General features: G+C 44.9%; 2 protein-coding genes across 2 annotated transcripts in view; both read right to left on the bottom strand.

Moving 5' to 3' along the window:
• Positions 1-1,812: 1,812 nt before the first annotated feature.
• On the bottom strand, positions 1,813-19,108 carry AGPAT1 (1-acylglycerol-3-phosphate O-acyltransferase 1). Its single transcript, XM_058171714.1, has 6 exons — positions 18,922-19,108; positions 16,094-16,227; positions 13,619-13,794; positions 8,606-8,701; positions 5,982-6,054; positions 1,813-3,801 (listed from the first exon to the last, which is right to left on the bottom strand). The coding sequence occupies exons 1-6, from the start codon at positions 19,104-19,106 to the stop codon at positions 3,659-3,661; spliced, it is 807 nt and encodes a 268-aa protein (XP_058027697.1). The 5' UTR covers positions 19,107-19,108; the 3' UTR covers positions 1,813-3,658.
• Positions 19,109-20,668: 1,560 nt separating this feature from the next.
• The window catches only part of LOC131190370 (retinoic acid receptor RXR-beta-like), a 41,283-nt gene continuing 39,432 nt past the window's right edge, over positions 20,669-22,519 (bottom strand). Inside the window, exon 3 of the mRNA XM_058167690.1 lies at positions 20,669-20,862. Within this exon, the coding sequence (XP_058023673.1) occupies positions 20,669-20,862 (194 nt within the window). The remainder of the gene's footprint in view (positions 20,863-22,519) is intronic.

The following is a 22,519-nucleotide window of genomic DNA, read 5'->3' on the forward strand; positions in this document are numbered from 1 at the left end:
AAACCACAAACCAGTTAACAAACCACGATAACTGCATTTATGTTACGGTATGCATTAAGTCAAATCAAGTGCAGAATGTGCTGGTTATGTTAAAATCTAATGATTTGGGCTTTTTCACTGTAGTTTGTAAACTATGAGTTATGATGTACTTAAGCAGTTTCCAAATGTTCTATATTTACATTAGAAAGGTGATGGAGGGAAGAAAGTAGGTAGGAAAGAGTAGAGAAGGAGGAGGGGAATAAGAAGGTTAGATAGGGTGGAAGAAGAGAGGAGTGGAGAAGGAGGAGAGGAAGTAGTAAAGTGAAGGAGATGAAGGATGTGAAAGTAGTAGAGGGTAGAGAGGGAGGTTGTGAAGAAAGGAAGTGGCAATCGGGCAGGCCTGAATCAGTAATAAATAAAAATTAATGATTAATGATGGATAATAGTTTGTACATAAATATGATGTTGGAAAATGGAAATAAAAATTATTTATAAAAAATAAAAGAAAAAAAATACAAAAAAGAAAAAAAGAAAAAAAAAGAAAAAAAAGAAAAAAACAAATAAGAAAGGTGACACGGTTGTTAAGACTGCAGTATAGCAGGCTAACTCTGCCCACTGCCAGGAGTTTGATCCTAACCGGCTCAAAGTTGACTCAGCCTTCCATTCCTTCCTCCATAAAATGAGGACCCAGATTGTTGGAAGCAACATGCCGACTTTGTAAACTGCTTAAGGAGGGCTGTAAAAGCACTATGAAGCTGTATATAAGCCTACGTGCTATTGCTAGCTTCTGAGGAACATCAAAAGAACAGGACTCTTAATTTTTTTCTAACTGTTATGACTGAATCTTGTAGGGTCATCAAATCTCAACAGGTTTTAGTGTTCTAACCAAAATCTCTCGCAATTTTGGATAAGAAGACAGTCTTGTGAGATTTTGGCCTCTTTCGTTCATCTTTTTATTTTAGGACCATTTGCAATGTCTTCATGGATCGTCAATGGTCCTCAGCTCACAGATTTAGTTTTATCGTCTGAGTCCAGGCTGTTTTGCTCCTGAACAGGAAAAAAACAGTAGTTCTTTCTACTTCAGCAAAAGGAATCTAGCTGAAAAAGTCACCTTCAATTAGAACAAAACGTCAGAAGCCATGTTTGTTCTGTTGAATCCAAATCATGCCTTTCTTCAAAGTAATTACAGTAGTATTTGGAATATTCCAAGTTACGGCTTGACAAACTAAAAGTGCCTATGTTATCATTAGATCGCCCCAAGAAAAAGCACACCCACATTTGATTTATTGTAGTATGCTATTTCTTCCCAATACTGAATTAATTTTATTGTACTATATTATGTCTGACTGTATAAAGAAGTCATCGACTTATAACTGCAATTGAGCCTGCAATTATGGTCGTAAATTGTGAAGGTCGTTAAGGAGGTTATCATGTGACCACACCAATTTAATGACTCTTTGTTTCTGACAATTAACTAACGTAGCAGTCGTAAAGCAAACACTGCGGTTGTTAAGCAAATCCATTGTTCACTAGGGAGGGGGGGGATTTGTTTGTGTTTTGCCAGAAACTGGCAGTAGGCAGCAATTTGAAGGGGGGGGGAACTCATTGCAAACATAAGTCATGTGGACTTCAACTCCCAGAATTCCCCATATTGGCTGGGGAATTCTGGGAATTGAAGGTCATGGGACTTCAAGTTGCCAAGTTTGAGAAACATTGTTTTAAAGAGCTGCTGAAAGGACAGAAGTGATAGTAGACACACACACACAAACACACCCCTTGCCAATCTGCTACAAAGACTGAGGAAAAGGCACCACGTGTGTGTGGGGGGGGGAATGAATTTTCGAGGGTTTTTATTAAAAGCAGGAAGGTTTGGGGAACATGGACTGGATAACATCTCTTCACTCCTCATCCCACCCCAGATGGAAAAAAAATCTCTTTTCTCCTCCCCTCCCCCAAGAAGGAATGTCTGGAAAGAGGAAATAAAGTCCCCCCCCGTCACCCACCAACTTGCGGGGTGGGATGGGGGGGGGGAGACGGCAGAAACCTTCAGGGAAAATCCAAAGGCAGAAGAGAAATATACAGAATAATTTCAAGGAACCGCAAGGCTGGCCACCCCACGAATCAGTCTGGCCCTCCCTCAATCGGCACCTCTCAAACTCTCATCCTGGAAGGGGCAACCGTTTCCTCTTCTACCTGGTTTCCTCTTCTCCCCGAAAGACCCTGCCGCAAACACACACACACAACCAGTTGCTCTCCGGATGCCAATGGCCCGCTTCCCTCCTTTATTGGATACCCCTCACCCCATGTTCACTCCATCCCCTGTCCCTGATGTTCCTGTTAACACCTGGCTCAAAGGCCCCAGCCTGAGGCCACAACTTCCTGCTTTTTGCAACCCTCATGCTTAATTCGGCCCTGGGGACAAGCCCTTGCCTGCACACCCTGCCCTTCCCCTCCCCTCCCCTCCCCTCCCCTGGCTTCCTCCCTTTTTCCTTTGGGTCTCCCTGATCCACAGCTGGTGAGGGGTGACCGATGCCAAGCCCCTTCTCCCTGCACCTTTTCATCTGGCAAACTGGTCTGGCTCCCATCCTCACCATTCAGTGTCGGGAGGGAAAAGAAAAGGGCGTTCCAGGCAAGGCCGACAGGCAGCCGGAGCCCCCCAAATCGTGTTCTCTGCCCGTTTCCCCACCCAAATCCATCCTTTGGCCTCCCTTCTCCATCTTCCACCCAAAGCCACAAACAACCTCCAGTGAAGGCAATCCAAGCGATCTCTCTCTGTCTCTCTCTGCTTAGGTCTGCTAGAAGATCCCTTTGGCTCCCTTTTCACCCTGTCGGCGTCAGAGGGAGACAGATCTCCTTCCTTTCTCCTTCCCTTCCCCTTTCTGCCAAGCTTCCGCCCTGGAAGAAAGCAGTCCGGTCCATGATTGGAGCTGAGTCAGGCTGAGCAGCCTGGGTCCTTTGCTATTGCATGTTCGGATGGATTGGCCAGAATTTCCTCCCCGGCGTAGGCTCCCTCTGTCTCTCTCCTTCCCCAGCCGATGGTGGGTCCAGAGTTCTCACACACACGGGCTCCGCAAGCCGCTGGGGCATCCCCACGGGCATTGCTCCGAGTCTGAAGTTCACCAAGATCCCCCTGGTCCTTGAAGCAAGCCAGGGTAAACCAGGTCCATGGCTCCCTCTGCAGACTCCCAGGGGTGGCTCAGTTGCTGTGGGGGTCTGTGGTTCCAATCCAGAAAAAAACTTCCCACAATGGGAAGCCCACCGGCCAAGTCCAAGAAAGTGAAATGGAACAGTCCACATGAACAAAACGGGGGAGCAAGGAGGAGATGGAGGCAAGGGACCAGACTGTACCATCTACTGGGGGAGTCAGAACTCTGATCCAGAAGTGAAGAGGGCAACGAGGGTGGCTTGGGATCCACTCCGCTCCCAGGTCTCCTAGCACATGTGGCTGAGTCCAGCCCCCTCCCCACCCATTTCAAGCCCCCCTTCTTTGCCGCAAGGTGCTGTGCCCATCACTCCTCTGCCAGAACCGGTTCCGATTCCTTTTCCCTCCCCTCCAAGCGCTGCCCTCTTCCGTCTTGGTCCCGTTATCTTCAGGTTGACTGCCTGTGGGTGCAAGCTGCTCCCAGGCGCAGCCCGCCGTGCTCCTGGGTCAGACGTTGGGGGGAAGCGGTGGCGGAGGTCACTGCGGGGAACCCAGATCCGCGGAAAGCCCCTCGAAAGCAACCAGCATGGCTTGGCGCACTCGATCCGTCAGAGCCGGCACATCGTCGGCTCTCAGCCCCTTCGTGGGCACGGAGGACAAGACCTGGACAATGCAGCGCCCTGCGTTTGGAGAGAAAGACGCGACTTTTGAAAGAAGCAAGGCAACTGAAAGGCCCCAGCAGAGGGCAAGCAAAGGCGTTTTCCCCTTCAGCAAATCTGTAAAGACGTACATGCAGTCCAGGGGTGGGGAACAATGGCCCCTTTATGACTTGTGGACTTCAATTCCCAGAACTCCTGAGCCAGCCATGCTGGGGGTTAAAGTTCACAAGTCCTAAAGGAGCCAGAGATACCCACCTCTCATGTAGTCCTTGGCTTACAACCACCCATTTAATCACCATTCGAGGTTACAACGGCACTGAAAAAAGCGACTTATGACCACAGCAGCATCCTCGTGGTCACATGATCAAAATTTGGGACACTTGGCACAACTGACCTGTATTTATGACGGTTGCAGTGTCCTGGAGTCATGTGATCACCTTTTGCAGCCTTCTGACAAGCAAAGTCAGTGGGCCAGATTCACCTAACAACTGGGTTACTGACTTAACAACTGCAGTGGTTCACTTAACAACTGAGGCAGAAAGGTTGTAGAATGGGGCAACATTCACTTAACAACAGTCTTGCTTAGCAACAGAAATTTTGGGCTCTATTGTGGTTGTAAATCGAGGGCCACCCATCTCTTTTGAGACTGCACATCTCTTGACAGACTGGATTGTTAAATGATGTTTCCGTATTAACTTTTGTTTTTTATACTTGTCACATTTGGATTATTTTTGAACTTTTCGTGGAATCCTTGACAAGCAGCTAGATTAGAAGTCACATACAATCCAAATAAATTTTCATTTTTAAAAAAAACTTCACCGAGTTGCTTTCTCTTTCTTGAGAAATTTTGGGTTCAATTGTGGTCATAAGTCAAGGACTCCCCATGTATTATCCATGATGCTTGTGGAATAGAAATGGGAAATATAAATGTAAAGGAAGGACCTTTTACTAGTTATGGTGGGCATGTGATAAAGCAAAGAAATATTGGAGTAGGATTCATATTCTAATACAGGAAATTCTTAAAGTGAATGTAAAGATAAAACCAGAAATTTTTCTTTTACGTTTAATGGGAAAAGAATTGGGGAAAAATTTAGAACTTTGATGTTACATATCTTGGCGGCAGGAAGTCTATTTTATGCACAAAAATGGAAGGACATTTCGATCTCCACAATGGACGAATAGCTTCAAAAGCTGGGAGTTAGCAGAGATGGCTAAATTGACTGCTTTGATCAAAGAAAAAGATACAAATACTTTTGTTTCTAAAAGCAGAAACCGCTTCTGGACTTTGTGGTTGAGGTGGGAAAAAAATGAAACTTTGATTTTGAGTTTTACTGATTAGGTAGATGTGTTGTTATGGCCAGTTTATACTATTATATAAATTTATTATATAAATATAAATTATATTATATAATATAAATTATATAAATATATATATAAATATTATATACTATTATATAAATGGCCAGTTTATACTAATATATAAAAGTAAAAAGTTGAGGTTTGGACATAAACTGTTTCAACTCCTACCCTCAAAACGACGCTATAGAGCACTGCACACCAGAACAACTAGACACAAGAACAGTTTTTTCCCAAAGGCCATCACTCTGCTAAACAAATAATCCCCTCAACACTGTCAGACTATTTACTGAATCTGCACTACTATTAATCGTTTCATAGTTCCCATCACCAATCTCTTTCCACTTATGACTGTATGACTATAACTTGTTGCTGGCAATCCTTATGATTTATATTGATATATTGATCATCAATTGTGTTGTAAATGTTGTACCTTGATGAACGTATCTTTTCTTTTATGTACACTGAGAGCATATGCACCAAGACAAATTCCTTGTGTGTCCAATCACACTTGGCCAATAAAATTCTATTCTATTCTATTCTATTCTACTGTCTTATTCTACTGCACCAAAGGGAATCGGAAGTTTTTTTTTCTTTTTCCCCTTTTCTTTCCTTCATTTTTCCCTTCCCTTTTCCCTCCCTTTTTTTCTTCCTATTTGCTTTTGTATTTTAGATTATAAACTAATAAAACTATAAAAAGTGATCTCATTATGTTTGTGAGCAAAACCTTCGGGTGGGCCTTGATGGAAAGTACCAGAAAAAAAAGCCAGGCTCATTGGTGTCAGTGTGTGTTTGTGTCTTTTTCTACTCCTCACAAACGAACAAGAAATCAGACAGGGAGTCACCTGTGGTGAAGCGCCTATCCTTCTTATTGTAGAAATCTCGATACGATGAGATTACAACAGGGACGAGAGGAACCTTGTAAGAAGAGAAAAGAAAGTAAATAAGAGAGAGTGGCGGCAGCTAGAAATTTCTCAACGTATGTCAGCCATTTGGCGCCTGCAACAGAGAAGACTGTGCCTAGCAACCACCAGCCGCCATTCTGTGCCTAGCAACCACCAGCCGCCATTAATGATGGAAAACCACCTCCAAATCACTTTGTATTTTTCATGCAAGTCCAGCTCTTCAAAACATTTCTAAAGACCTTGTCTCTGCCTGCCTATTTTGTACAGTGCTTAAGCCTCTTGTTTTATTGCTCAATTGTAAACACATTTATAGCACAGCTTTTTTCAATAGAACTCAGGGTGTGATGCAACTATTTTTTTAAAACACACACGCACACAAAATGTAATTTCTAGGAGCTTAAGTTCCTGTATTTTTTTTAAAAAAAGGAAGACAGTGCAAACAGGGTTTTGTTTTTTTCCCTCCATTCCCAATCTAAATTAGGGCAATTCTTTTATATGATGGGCAGTTGTTTTTTTTTAAATAAGCGTTATCAGATCAAGCAAATCTGCTTTGGAGCCCTTGCTACTAGCCTTGTGGTGCAACCAAAACAATCTGGAACTGAACACACACAAAACCGTAAAAATGGTGGTAGACTTTAGGAGAAACCCTTCCATACTTCCACCTCTCACAATACTAGACAACACAGTATCAACAGTAGAAACCTTCAAATTTCTAGGTTCTATCATATCGCAAGATCTAAAATGGAAAGCTAACATCAAAAATATCATTAAAAAAGGACAGCAAAGAATGTTCTTTCTGCGCCAACTCAGTAAGCTCAAACTGCCCAAGGAGCTGCTGATTCAGTTCTACAGAGGAATTATTGAGTCTGTCATTTGCACCTCTATAACTGTCTGGTTCGGTTCTGCAACCCAACAAGAAAAACACAGACTTCAGAGGATAATTAGAACTGCAGAAAAAATAATTGCTACCAACCTGCCTTCCATTGAGGACCTGTATACTGCACGAATCAAGAAGAGAGCCGTGAAAATATTTACAGACCCCTCGCATCCTGGACATAAACTGTTTCAACTCCTACCCTCAAAACGACGCTATAGAACACTGCACACCAGAACAACTAGACACAAGAACAGTTTTTTCCCGAAGGCCATCACTCTGCTAAACAAATAATTCCCTCAACACTGTCAAACTATTTACTGAATCTGCACTACTATTAATCTTCTCATAGTTCCCATCACCAATCTCTTTCCACTTATGACTGTATGACTATAACTTGTTGCTGGCAATCCTTATGATTTATATTGATATATTGACCATCAATTGTGTTGTAAATGTTGTACCTTGATGAACGTATCTTTTCTTTTATGTACACTGAGAGCATATGCACCAAGACAAATTCCTTGTGTGTCCAATCACACTTGGCCAATAAAAATTCTATTCTATTCTATTCTATTCTATTCTATTCTATTCTATTCTATTCTATTCTATTCTATTCTATTCTATTCTATGTAGTTGGGTAACAAAATGGTCGGCGAGCAAACAACCAAGCTCAGAAAGCCACAACGAATCCACAAATGTTCTCACATCCACAAATATGAGCTACAAATATTCTCTTCTGTCAGTAGCGCTTAGGGGTGTCAAACGCTTTGCAAATCTGCTCTGTCCGGTTTATTTCAGACTGATAAAAACAGGAACAAGGTAGGGTGCGAAAACCCTCCTTTCCTAGGTCACAGTAATGCTATTTTACTCTATGCTGTCATATGCTACTGTCTGCCACTGTCTTTTATGAAATATCTACTCCCTTTTCAGCTCCTTTGGAAATTCCAGCTCTGGAGGATGTCAGTTTGCATTCAGGGTAAAACTGATTATTATTTTTTTAAAGAATGAGGATTAAAAATTTCCCTGCACTAAGAATTTCAAAAAACATTTCTCTAGTTGGCTTCTAATGGCAGGGACATCCTTCTCTATAGGATCACCCTAAATGAGGACAGATATCTGTGGAGGTTCTTAGTCATCCAGGTCATGGTTGTCCCAAAGGTGCTTTTTCAAGAGGCAACTGGACTTTCTGGTTTTTCTTTGAAGAGATCTTGCAGAGATCAGACCTGAAGAAGCTTCTTGAATGAGAAGCGAAACATTTTCAAAAAGAAAATCCAGAAAGTCCAGTTGCCTCTTGAAGAAGCACCTTTGAGACTAAATGAGGACAGATTTCCAGCTTGCTGCAAAGTGCCAACACAGAATTGTGGCTACCTAAATCCTCAGTTCTTATTCTGAGCTTGCCAAAGTCTGGATTACCATGATCATCAAGGCAATGGTCAAGCCACAGAACAGGCTTAACCCAGTTAACCAAATACAATGTAATCAATCAAATACAACAGTTGTGTTGACATAATATACAACAATCTAAAGGCTCTGGTGGATAGTCTGGTTCATATTGTGGGCTCAAATAACGCTGAACCTCCAAACTTCCCCATATTTTGGCTTAGCTAGGTGTATCTGGCAAAGAGCTGGCAACCATCTCTTGGGACAGGTCGGGGAAGAGAAGGTGAGTCAACGGAGCACCCCTCACCTGGGTTTGCACCGCCAAATGGAAGGCGCCCCGTTTGAAGGGCAGCATGGAGCCGTTGTGATTCCTGGTACCCTCAGGAAACACCCAGACCCGAACCTGCAAAGGGAGACCAAGGAAAGAAAAAGTTGAGTCCCTTCCACGAAGACGCACAAAAGGTTAAGCAAAGAAATCTATTGAGAAATGGGTGTTTTGAGTGGGTCCCATCAGCCCCTCGAGGCACTCCAGAACAAGAAACGCGAACCATGACTACTAACTCTACCAGGGGTAGGCTTCAAAAATTTTAGCAAGGGGCTCTCTGCCCAGTTGCTGGGTGGGCGTGGCCATGATGGGCATGGCCTAGCTGGCCTCCTGCACCACAGTGGGGGGGAGGCGTTTTTGCTTTCCCCGGGCTCTGGAGGCTTTCCTTGAGCCTCCAAGAGGGCGAAAAAGGCCTCCCCAGGCTCCGGAAGCCCTCTGGAGGCCGGAAATGGGCCCGTTGCTGGCCTTCCCGAACTTCCGGTAGGCCCGTTTTTCCCCCTCCCCGAGCCTCCGCGAGCGCCCTGCACTTACCTGCATCCAAAATGGGCCGTGTGGGGACTCCTGAGAGGGAAGGGGAGGGGTGGGCGGGGCCCAGCCAGGAGTGGGATACCTTTCTCCATCCTCGCTCAGATTTCATTTATCAGAGCAGGGGTCCCCAAACCCCGGTCCGTGGACCGTCAACGGTCTGCGGCATGCCAGCAACTGGTCTGTGCAAACAAGCGAAGACCCATCCATGGGATGCAGGCAGCACACGAAACCACACCCCCTCCGGTCCACGAAAAAACTTTTCCACGGAACCGGTCCCTGGTGCCCAAAAGGCTGGGGGTTCCTGAACTAGGCTGCAGCGTTTTTCCCCCTTTTCTCCCAAGGTTATTCTCACAGACCATTACACCTACGGGTAGTCCTCGACATACGACCACAACTGAGCCCAAAATTTATGTTGCTAAGGGAGACAGTCAAGTAACTCTGTTTTACGACCTTTCTTGCCGCATTTAACTGAATCACTGCACTTGTTAACTTAGCAACGCAGCTGTAAAGTGAATCTAAACCATTTGTTTAGTCACTCTTCAGAGTTACAATGGCACTGAAAAAAGTGACTTATGACCATTTTTCACATTTACGGCCATTGGCATCTGGCACCTACTTATGACAGTTGCAGTGGCATTTATAGAGGTTATGCAATCTCCGATATACAAATTTAGTTTAAATAAAGTCTCAGCTAATGTTGTGTGTGTGTGTGTATAAAAGATGGCGACAATAAAATAATGGAGATAAAATATTAAATTAAGATAAGAACCATAATAAAATCATAATGTGGAGCCATCAAATTGCAATGGGATAGACGTAATGCATGGATCAAAACAAATTGAGGCAAGTTCTTAAAGAGATGGGAGTACCAGACCATCTTATTTGTCTCTTGAGAAACCTATATGCGGGTCAAGAAGCAACAGTGAGAACGGAACAGTGAGAACGGAACCACTGATTGATTCAAAATTTGGAAAGCAATCCAGCAAGGCTGTATACTATCCCCCTGCCGATTTAACTTATATGCAGAGCACATCATGAGAAAGGCAGGGCTGGATGAATCACAAACTGGAATTAAGATTGCCGGGAGAAGTATCAATAACCTCAGATATGTAGATGCTACCACTCCAATGGCAGAAAATGAAGAGGAACTAAAAAGCCTTCTGAAGGTGAAGGAGGAGAGTGCAAAAGTTGGCTTGAAACTCAACATTAAGAAAATTAAGATCATGGCATCCAGCCCTCTCAATTCCTGACAGATAGATGGGGAAGAAATGGAGGTAGTGACAGATTTTATTTTCCTGGGTTCCAAGATCACCGCAGATGGGGACTGCAGCCAAGAAATTAAAAGACACTTGCTCCTGGGGAGGAAAGCTATGGCGAAGTTAGACAGCATACTAAAAAGCAGAGACATCACCCTGCCAACAAAAGTGTGTATAGTCAGGGCTATGGTTTTCCCAGTTGTAATGTATGGCTGTGAAAGTTGGACCGTAAGGAAGGCTGAGCGCCAAAGAATCGAGGCCTTTAACTCTGGTGCTGGAGAAGACTCCTGCGAGTCCCTTGGACTGCAAGGCGAACAAACAAGTCAGTTCTAGAGGAGATCAACCCTGACTGCTCTTTAGAAGGCCAGATTCTGAAGATGAAACTGAAATATTTTGGCCACCTAATAAGAAAGAAGGACTCACTGGAGAAGAGCCTAATGCTGGGAAAGATTGAGGGCAAAAGAAGGGGACGACAGAGAACGAGGTGGCTGGATGGAGTCACTGAAGCAGTTGACGTGAGCTTAAATGGACTCCAGAGGATGGCAGAGGACAGGAACGCCTGGAGGAACATTGTCCACGATGGTTCAGACACGGCTTCGCAACTAGCAACAACAAGATGTTATGATTCAATATCTAAGGAAGATATCCATCTAACCGCTTCTGGTGTGGTTGTGGTGAGATCATCCCAGGTGAAATTTCCTGAGGAGACATTCCTGAATGATACATGTTATAATTTGTTCTGGTGTACCATAGTTGCCCTGCGGGCTCTTGTCCAATGAGGAAGCCAGGTTCACTTACGTAACAACCGTGTTACTAACTTAACAATGGCAGTGATTCGCTTACCAATTAGGGCAAGAAAGGTCTAAAACTGGGCGAAACTCACTTAAGGACTGCCTCGCTTAGCAACAGAAACCTGGGGCTCCACTGTGGTCGTAAGTCAAGGACTCCCTGTATGTTGCTCCACAGAAGACTGAAGGGAGACACCGTAGCAGACTTCAGTTATTTGAAGATGTCAAATGGAGCAGGGATCTCCAACCTTGGCAACTTTAAGACTTGTGGACTTCAACTCCCAGAATTCCTCAGCCAGCAAAGCTGGCTGAGGTATTCTGGGAGTTGAAGTCCACAAGTCTTACAGTTGCCAAGGTTGGAGACCCCTGAAATGGAGGACCGAACGGACAAAGGGTTGAAAACTCTGAAGAAAGCATTCCGTTTAACTTTTGGGAGGAAATTCCAAGAGAGCTGGAATTGTCAAGCAACAGAAATCGGTCGCTCGTGACGGGGCAGTAGGTCCCCTTCGCTAGCCTGGATAGCAATTGCCTGAAACATTTCAGCAGATCCTGAAATGGGACTGGCCTGGGTGACATCTGAGGTCCTGTCCAATTTAGCTTCTATGAATTATGCAACGATAATTTGGCCACAAGTAAACAAGGCAGGACAGAAATACAACTCAGGTTTCCCAAAATAGCCCATCCTGGGAACGAAACCTTCCATCAGAAGTTGCTGCCTCACGGCAATAACCAATGGCAGAAATTGAGACGTTCGTAGATTCCGCTTGGAGTTTCCAGCCAAATACAGGCAGTCCTCGACTTACGACCACAATGGAGCACCAAATTTCTGTTGCTAAGCGAGACAGTTGTTAAGTGAGTTTTGCTCCATCTTACAATGTTTCTTGCCCTAGGGCAGGGGTCTCCAACCTTGCCAAACTTTTAAGACTTGTGGATTTCAACTCCCAGAATTCTTCAGCCAGCAAAGCAAAGCAAAGCAGGCTGAGGAATGCTGGGAATTGAAGTCCACAAATCTTAAAAGTTGGCAAGGTTGGGGACTCCTGCCCTAGTGGTTGTTAAGTGAATCACTGTTCAGTTAGCAACGCGGCTGTTCAGTGAATCCGGCTTCCCCATTGACTTTGCCTGTCAGAAAGTAGCAAAAGAGGAATCACTGCAACCGTCATAAATACGAGTCAGTTGCCAAGCATTCGAATTTCAATCACGTGAGCAGGGGGGGATTCTCCAACGGTCATTAAAGTGTGAAAAAAATGGTCGTAAGTCACTTTTTTCCAAGGCTGTTGTAACTTCAAATGGTCACTAAATGGAACTGTTGTAAGTCGAGGGCTATCGGTTGAAGGCAAAGCTGTCCCACTGGTTAATTGTCCTCACTGTTAGGAAGTTTCTCCTTTAATTCCATGTTGCTTCTCTCCTTGGTTAGTTTCCATCCATTGTTTCTTGTCCTGCCCTCTGCCGCTTTGGAAAATAAGTTGATCCCCTCCTCTTTGTGGCAGCCCCTCAAATACTGGAATACTGCTATCATATCCTGTCCCCCCTCCTAGCCCTTCTTTTCTCTAGACTGGCCATACCCAGTTCCTGAAACTGTTCTTCATGTGTTTTAGACACCAGGCCTTTAATCATCTTAGTTGCTCTTCTTTGCTACTTTTTCCAACCCCTCATTCCCCATTCCTCAATCTCGCAATCCCGATTCCCCATGTTCCTTGTCATCTGAACATGGCATCGCCCTAGCTCAGACGCAACTCTGCCCCACCCATCTCCCTCCTCCAAATTTCATCCCAGTTCCACAACCCCTGTTGTGATCCACCAGCAGCCTATGGAGCTGGCAGCGGAGTCGGACAATGAGGAGGCTGGGGAGGACAATGGGCCAGTCCTGGAGTCAGGGGAAAGCCTGGAGGAGGGCTCTGCGTCGGAGGCAGAGATGGGGCCAGGGCCATCTGGAAGCGATGCGCAGACTCCAGAGCCTCCAGAGGCAGACAGCAGAGAGGCAGAGGAACAGGAGGAGCCTGCGAAGAGCTGCCAGAAGGCAAGGGCAAGGGCAGCTAAAGCAAAAAGGACGACTCTGGAGTAAGGCCAGGAGATGATTGGCCCCTCCCATAAGGCTTAAAGGAGCAGCAATGGCTCTTGGGCTCTTTGTAGGAAAGCAACGTTGCTACATTTGTTTCTAGTCTGTGTCCCTCGTTTCTGAACTTCGTGGGGCTTTGCCAAGAAAAGCCTTTGGCAGGGTGCCAAAGAAGACAAAGGTTTGTGATAAAGCCGAAGGACTTTTTCTGGAGGATTTGTTTTGGAATTAATTTGGACTAAGCTGAGAATGAAGTAATTCTCAGCTGTTCTAATAAAATATGTTTGTTTAGGACTGATTGTATCTGGTAATAACTACTTGGGCCTAGGTCACAACAACCCCCTTTCAAAACAACAACAACAACCCTCACATCTTGGCTCAGCATAGTTTGGGCAGCCTCAGACATAACGCTGATGGCATCGTTGGTTTTCTTGCGGTTGATAAAAATGATGCCTCCCAGCCAGCAGGCCAACCCCACTGTGCCCATATACATCAGCTCCTTCTTGGCAATTGGCACACACCGATCTGGCAACACCTCCATTAAACCTGTTCAGGGGGAAAAAAAAAAGGGGATTAGCTATGCTGCACTAGAAATCATAGACTGGGGTAGGCAAACATGGCCCCTTTACAACCTGTGGACTTCAACTCCCAGAATTCCTGAGCCAGCATGTTCATAAGGGGGCCATTGTTGCTGGTCCCTGTCATAGATAGAAATATCTGCCTTGAACCAGACGTCCACGGCTTCAAGTGAAGGAACCGCAAAGAGCGACAGAACACAGGCAGTCCTCGACTTACAACAATTTATTTATTGACCATTCAAAGTTACAACGGCCCTGAAAAAATGTGACTTATGACTGTTTTTCCTAATGACGACCTTTCTTTAGCATTCCCCACAATCATGTGATCAAAATTTGGACGCTTGGCAACTGGGTTCATATTTATGACGGTTGCAGTCTCCCGGGGTAACATGATCCTCTTGTACGAGCTTCAGACGAGGAATGTCGACGGGGAAGCCAGACTAAATTAACAACCGGGTAACTAATTTATCCACTGCAGTGATTCACTTAAACAAGTGTGGCAAGAAAAGTCACAGTAAAATGGGGCAAAACTCACTTAACAAATGTCTCACTTAACAACAGAAATTGTGGGCTCAATTGTGGTCGTAAGTCGAAGACTACCTGCATATCTTTTTCTTTTTAATTACCTAAATTCAATTCAATTTTCAACTTAAGAAGTGGTGGAAAACCAACTTTTCATTAACTAATGCTTATTAGAGGAGTTGTGAGCAAAAGAGACAGTAGGAAAAATGCCAGACTATCTGTCTGTCTGCCCTATCTATCTATCTATCTATCTATCTATCTATCTATCTATCTATTATCTATCTATCTATCCATCCATCTATCCATCTATCATCTATCATCTATCCATCCATCCATTATCTATCCATCTATCCATCCATCATCTATCCATCTATCATCTATCATCTATCCATCCATCTATCTATCCATCTATCTATCTATTATCTAACTATCTATCATCTATCCATCATCTATCTATCCATCTATCTATCCATCTATCTATCTATAATCAAGGTTGACTCAGCCTTCCATCCTTTATAAGGTAGGTAAAATGAGGACCCAGATTGTTGGGGGCAATAAGTTGACTTTGTATATAATATACAAATGGATGAAGACTATTGCTTGACATAGTGTAAGCCGTCTTGAGTCTTCGGAGAAGGGCGGGATATAAATGCAAATAAAATAAAAATAAATAAATAAATAAAATCTAACTATCTATCATCTATCCATCATCTATCCATCTATCTATCATCTATTCATCTATCATCTATCTATCTATCCATCATCTATCTATCTATCTATCATCTATACATCTACCTATCATCTGTCCATCTATCCATCTCTTTCTCTATCTATCAGCTTTGGAACCCATATTAACTCCGGAAGCTTCCATGCTGCCACCTTCTTGCGCTTGGGAAAGTAGGAGGGGGGATGTAGTAGAGGGATTGTAGTTAGACACAATAGCATTCTTCCCTTCAGTCAAGGTCATGGCAGTCCTGCATCTGGAGAAGGAATGGTTGGAGTGGTGTCTCGAGATGGGACGGATGGTGATTGGGCCATGTGATGGCCTGAGGTGTGCAGGGGCTGGATTTGGGATTTTGATTTACTGAGGGAAAACCCGGAACTCTCAGATTCAGGTTTTCTCAGATGTGCCAGTATATCTAGTCTAATAAAGGGGAACTTTGAGAAGATGCCTGTCTCGGAGTTTTTAATTGGAGTTGGAGTTTTCTGGAATGCTGACACTATCATTTATCTCTTATCGTTCTCTCTCTTTATCATCATGTACTATCTCTCTCTCTCTCTCCCATCCATCCATCCATCCATCCATTCATCCAATTTATTTGCTGCCCATCTTTTTTTTTATTTTATTTACATTTATATCCCGCCCTTCTCCGAAGACTCAGGGCAGCTTACAGCAATAGTCTCATTCTATTTGTATATTTACAAAGTCAACTTATTGCCCCCCCCAACAATCTGGGTCCTCATTTTACCTACCTTATAAAGGATGGAAGGCTGAGTCAACCTTGGGCCGGGCTTGAACCTGCAGTAATTGCAGGCTGCTGTGTTTTAATAACAGGCTTCTTACAGCCTGAGCTACCACTGCCCCACGTTGCATCTTGTAATGCAACGACCCTAGGCAACTTCCACTAGCAAACTACATCTATTTAAAAAACAACAACAACAACCCATTAACAACAAATGAACTGGTAGAGCCCAGATTAAATTCTTAGCTCCTTCCCATCCTTCCCACCTTCCTCCGGTCATACCAAGCAAGTCAAGGGAGCTCTGGTGGTTGGACACCACCACATAGGGCTCCTTGAGGTTGAAGTTCTCGGTCCCCCGCACGTCAATCTTGATCCCATAGAGATATTTTATGTGGAGCAACATGAATCGTAATATCCTGGAAAGGTAAGGAAGAGAGAAAGCATATCAGTCTGAATGTCTACCCGTAACATCAGCTTTTGGGAACATGGTGGTCCCTCCAAATGCCCAGAGGCCGCCTTTCACAACCGTTTGGAGAACAGCAACTTCACCGTATGTGGAGGGCTGGTATGGATTGTGTTAGAAGAAGGATCTCCAGACTTGGCAGCTTTAAGACTTGTGGAAGGCTGCTGGGGAATTCTGGGAGTTGACGTCCACAAGTCGTCAAGCTGCCAAGTCTTGAGACCCCTGTGTTAGAACACCCTGCCAAAAGCAAACCTCAACATTTTTCCAAAAGGAGGAAAATCATGCGTCCTGAAAGACATAATTGTTATTCCCAGATGTTCCCGCCAAGCTCCACCAAAATATTAGGCCAGGAAAGGCTGGCTTGGGAAAAGATTTGACTGGAAGATACAATTGTTTCAAAGGGCTTGTGCTTGAATTTAGATGTGATCTTCTTTTCCCGCCATTTTTATTGCTTAATTTTTGTAATGGGCGGGGGGTGATGGTGGTTGCTATTTCACCTTTGGTATTTATATTTATTTTCCTAAAGGTGCCGTTTCAAAAGGCAACTGAACATTTTTTTTTTGTTTTTCCTTGAGGATGTTTCACTCAGGGGCAGGTTCCAAATCCCGCCGCTACCAGTTTGCTCGTGCGCGCGGCACTTCTGCACATGCACACGAAAGAAAAAAGTGTTAGAAAACTATGTACCAGACAAGTCGCACCATGTCTCATGTTTTTAAATTTTATATTTAATAAAATGTATAAAAAAGAAGCAGGAGCAGCAGCAGCAGCATCCGGGCAGGTGGGCAGAGCCTCCCGCTGCCACTACCGGTTCGCTTGAACCGGTGCGAACCGGTAGCAACCCACCACTGGTTTCACTTCTCATCCAAGAAGCTTTTTCAGTTCAAGTTCCATTCACACTTCTTTCTTTTCACAAAAAAAAAATCCAAGGAAGTCCAGTTGCCCTTGAAAAAGCGTCCCCCTCTGTTGAGAGAGACCGTCTGTGTCAAAACTGAACAGCCCTCTCTCAACAGAGGGGGAGGGATACGACATCATCTATCTCCAGTCTACAATAAAGTCCTTTCAACAGTTCCAAGAAGGCTCCTCCACTCTCATTTGCACCACTCAGGTGAGCCTGAAGACACAGATAAACCTCCAGGTGGCCTCAACGATTTGCTGAAAGAATGCAAATGACCAGTTGTCTGCAAGGAGTATAAATCCTTCCATTCCCTTCCATCCAGTCAGAGCTGAAGAAGCTTCTTGGATGAGAAGCGAAAGGTCTCCAAAGAAAAACCCAAGAAAGTCCAGTTGCCTCCTGGAAAAGCACTTTTGGGACAACCCTGACCTGGATGACTGAGAATCTCCATCAACATATATAACCATGTATATTCATTCTAGTTAAGTCACCAAGAGTCATTTTGATCGCAATGGGGCAGAAACGTTTTAAAGAAAATAAAGTTCTGATGTGGTTGGTTGGTTGGTTGGTTTGTGGCTTACCACAATACCATTTACAAATATAGCTCATAAAACAAGCTTGCAGTGGCATGAACTCATCCCAACTGTGATTAATTCAAGAAATCATAAGCCAGCAATGTAAACATCTCGACTAGACGCTCCAACGCGTAAAATAGTATTTCTGAAACAGGCCATAGCACAATCTCTCTCCCTTCAAGCCTGTGTTTTTCCTCCTTTTTCCATTTTAAGGTGACATCAGACGTCTTTCTCTTAAAATAGATTCTCAGCTATACCCAGGTTGAAAGGCCACATATAGCAGGGGTCTCCAACCTTGGCAACTTTAAGATGTATGGATTTCAACTCCCAGAATTTCCCAGCCAGCCATGCTGGGGAATTCCCATGCTGGCTGGGGAATTCTGGGAGTTGAAGTCCACACATATTCAAAGTTATGGACAATCCCCCGTTTTCCCACAGGATGAGGGAGGAGTTAAACTACATTTCCCATTTTACACCAGCTATGTTAGCTGAAGATGGATGCTGTAATCCAATACAGCAGAAAGATGGATACACAGTAAGGGCAACCCTGTTATCTAAGCAGCTGTGATCAGATATAGGCCTAAATCTGATGAAGGGTTTTTTCTAGCCCTGTGATAGCGAACCTATGGCATGCATGCCACAGGTGGCACGCGGAGCCATATTGGTGGGCACGTGAGCTCAACTCTGGCGCGCCAGCTGATTTTCAGGTCTTCTGGGCCACCTGGAAGTAAAGAAACACCCGGAGGACCTGAGGTGGTGGGGAAGGCCTGTTTTTTGCTCTCCCCAGGCTCCGGAGCCTCCGGAGGCTGGAGGGGGTGAAAATGGCCTTCCCCACCCCCCTGGAGGCCCTCCGGAGGCCGGAAACGGCTCGTTTGGCAACTTCCAGTGGGACTGGAAGTTGGCAAATGGGCCATTTCCAGCCTCCGGAGGGCGTCCAGGTTGGTGGTGGGGAAGGCGGTTTTCGCCCTCCCCAGGCTCCTAGAGAGGCTCTGGAGCCTGGGGAGAGCAAAAAACGGGCCTACCGGGCCATCACGTGCCAAAATAAGTGTGGGTACGCATGCACACGCACGCAACCCCCCGCGCAACCCCCGCTTTTGGCAAGCGATGGCAAAAAGGTTAGCCATCACTGTCCTAGCCCAAGAGGAGCGCACCCACTAGCACACACCTAAAACAGACTCACTTCATATTCTCCACGCTGCGCCCGCGGACAGCACAGATCGGGATGGCAATGACAGCCAGGAAGAGGATGTAGCTGTTGTAGAAAGCCATCTTACAGAAATACTTGAAGGTGGCACTCCATTCATACAGAAGCGGGATGGCCACCAGGAAGAGGATGAGGAGCCACTGGCCCAGCGAGATCTCCATTTTCTCTGAAGAAAGAGAACAGGAAGAAGCTGAGTTTACTTCTGACATTTTCCTAGAAACCAAGAGTAAATGTATACAATTTCATTGACTCATTCCCCTAACCTTGTGCTTGTACCGGGAGGCCGCGTTGGCTGGAGACAACTGGTAGTTGTAGCTCTTAATATATCTGGAGGTCACCTGACTGAAAAAGCTATAAAAGTAGTCCTCAACTTGTAACAACTTCTGGGAGACCACTGAAGGATTTACTGAATGTCCCGAAGGTGCTTTCTTTCGAAAGGCAACTGGACTTTCTTGTTTTGCTTGAAGACATTTCACTTCTTTTCCAAGAAGCTTTTTCAGTTTTGACTGAATGGTGGATTTATATTCCTTGGGTATGAACGGATTTCTAGGAAAAATGCAAGGTTACATGATTCAGGTGACCTTGAGGGCACAGATAAACCTCCAATCGGCCTCGACAACTCTCAGAAAGAGTACTAACGGTCAGGAATATAAATCTTTCCGTTTTCCACCATTTCATCAGAACTGAAGAAGCTTCTTGGATGAAAAGCGAAACGTCTTCAAGCAAAACAAGAAAGTCCAATTGCCTTTTGAAAGAAAGCCCCATTGGGACATCCATAAAATGGATGACTGAGAATCTCCATAGAGATTCACTGAATGCTTTCAGGAGCCACTTACGGTTACAACCCTTTGCTCCAGGGCAGTTTTGTTCAACTTTAGCAACTTTTAATTTGTATGGACTTCAGTTCCCAGAATTCCTCAGTCAGCATGCTGGCTGAGGAATTCTGAAGTTGAAGTCCACATATTCAAAGTTATGGGCAATCCCCCGTTTTCCCACAGGATGAGGGAGGAGTTAAACTACATTTCCCATTTTACACCAGCTATGTTAGCTGAAGATGGATGCTGTAATCCAATACAGCAGAAAGATGGATACACAGTAAGGGCAACCCTGTTATCTAAGCAGCTGTGATCAGATATAGGCCTAAGTCTGATGAAGGCTTTTTCCTAGCCCTGTGATAGCGAACCTATGGCATGCATGCCACAGGTGGCACGCGGAGCCATATTGGTGGAGCACGTGAGCTAAACTCTGGCGCGCCAGCTGATTTTCAGGTCTTCTGGGCCACCTGGAAGTAGAGAAACACCCGGAGGACCTGAGGTGGTGGGGAAGGCCTGTTTTTTGCTCTCCCCAGGCTCCGGAGCCTCCGGAGGCTGGAGGGGGTGAAAATGGCCTTCCCCACCCCCCTGGAGGCCCTCCGGAGGCCGGAAACGGCTCGTTTGGCAACTTCCAGTGGGACTGGAAGTTGGCAAATGGGCCATTTCCAGCCTCCGGAGGCGTCAGGTTGGTGGTGGGAAGGCGGTTTCGCCTCCCAGGCTCCTAGAGGCTCTGGAGCCTGGGAGAGCAAAAACGGCCTACCGGGCCATCACGTGCCAAAATAAGTGTGGTACGCATGCACACGCACGCAACCCCAGCATAACCCCGCTTTTGGCAAGCGATGGCAAAAGGGTTAGCCATCACTGTCCTAGCCCAAGAGGAGCGCACCCACTAGCACACACCTAAAACAGACTCACTTCATATTCTCCACGCTGCGCCCGCGGACAGCACAGATCGGGATGGCAATGACAGCCAGGAAGAGGATGTAGCTGTTGTAGAAAGCCATCTTACAGAAATACTTGAAGGTGGCACTCCATTCATACAGAAGCGGGATGGCCACCAGGAAGAGGATGAGGAGCCACTGGCCCAGCGAGATCTCCATTTTCTCTGAAGAAAGAGAACAGGAAGAAGCTGAGTTTACTTCTGACATTTTCCTAGAAACCAAGAGTAAATGTATACAATTTCATTGACTCATTCCCCTAACCTTGTGCTTGTACCGGGAGGCCGCGTTGGCTGGAGACAACTGGTAGTTGTAGCTCTTAATATATCTGGAGGTCACCTGACTGAAAAAGCTATAAAAGTAGTCCTCAACTTGTAACAACTTCTGGGAGACCACTGAAGGATTTACTGAATGTCCCGAAGGTGCTTTCTTTCGAAAGGCAACTGGACTTTCTTGTTTTGCTTGAAGACATTTCACTTCTTTTCCAAGAAGCTTTTTCAGTTTTGACTGAATGGTGGATTTATATTCCTTGGGTATGAACGGATTTCTAGGAAAAATGCAAGGTTACATGATTCAGGTGACCTTGAGGGCACAGATAAACCTCCAAGCGGCCTCGACAACTCTCAGAAAGAGTACTAACGGTCAGGAATATAAATCTTTCCGTTTTCCACCATTTCATCAGAACTGAAGAAGCTTCTTGGATGAAAAGCGAAACGTCTTCAAGCAAAACAAGAAAGTCCAATTGCCTTTTGAAAGAAAGCCCCATTGGGACATCCATAAAATGGATGACTGAGAATCTCCATAGAGATTCACTGAATGCTTTCAGGAGCCACTTACGGTTACAACCCTTTGCTCCAGGGCAGTTTTGTTCAACTTTAGCAACTTTTAATTTGTATGGACTTCAGTTCCCAGAATTCCTCAGTCAGCATGCTGGCTGAGGAATTCTGGAAGTTGAAGTCCACACATCCTAAAGCTGTCAAAGTTGAGAAACACAATTCTCTAGGGAACTACCTTCACCGCCGACCTACTTTGACATTCAGCCAAAGTTTATTTTCCAGTAACTTAAATCTATGCAAGATTAGACTCCATTTTTGAGGTTAGACAGGAGGAAACCGGTCACTTATCAATTCTATGGCTGCAGCTTTTCCAGGAATTAATCTAGCAGTCTTGCTCAAAGGGGTTTTTATAAAAAAGAAAGCCCCGTAATAGTACAATCCCTCAGACAGTTGTCAAGGCCCCAAAGTTAAAAACATTTGGTAGACATCAAACCGCCTTTGATCTGTTTTTTCTCTGCCATTATTGACTTTTTCAATGCGTGAATCTAAATCCATGCCAAGAGGCCCACTGCTGTCCCATGCAGATCATAAGCACAATTTCTGTTCTAGAACCTTCCGCCCCACAGAGGACCTCTGTGACAGGACCACTGGCTTGTCTCTGTCCAGAATGACAAGTAACAGGGTCTTCTCACAGGCCCACTAGCAATTGTCTGAACTGGAATATTCTTGAAATATTTTTTTCTTTACAGAATTCTTTTAGATCAGGGGTCTCCAACCTTGGCAACTTTAAGACTTGTGGACTCCAACTCCCAGAGTTCCTCAGTCAGCTTTGGTTTGCTGGCTGAGGAACTCTGGGAGTTGGAGTCCACAAGTCTTAAAGTTGCTAAGATTGGAGACCCCTGTTTTAGATGAATTCATTGAGTTGAACGGGGTGGGAAAGTCCTTGATTTACAACAGTTTGTTTAGTGACCATTCAAAGTTATAACAGCACAGAAAAAAAAATGACTAATGATCATTTTTCACACATGGGACCACTGCATCATCCCCA

This window comes from Ahaetulla prasina, chromosome 2 (assembly GCF_028640845.1).
Source record: "Ahaetulla prasina isolate Xishuangbanna chromosome 2, ASM2864084v1, whole genome shotgun sequence".
In the NCBI taxonomy this organism is placed as follows: domain Eukaryota; kingdom Metazoa; phylum Chordata; class Lepidosauria; order Squamata; family Colubridae; genus Ahaetulla; species Ahaetulla prasina.

Coding starts and splice junctions, on each gene's coding strand:
- AGPAT1 (XM_058171714.1), bottom strand. CDS start 19,106: ATGGAGATCTCGCTGGGCCAGTGGCTCCTCATCCTCTTCCTGGTGGCC. Junction 16,228..18,921: donor CGCAGCGTGGAGAATATGAA/GTGAGTCTGTTT, acceptor TTACCTTTCCAG/GATATTACGATTCATGTTGC. Junction 3,802..5,981: donor GGATAGGCGCTTCACCACAG/GTGACTCCCTGT, acceptor CTCCAAACGCAG/GGCGCTGCATTGTCCAGGTC.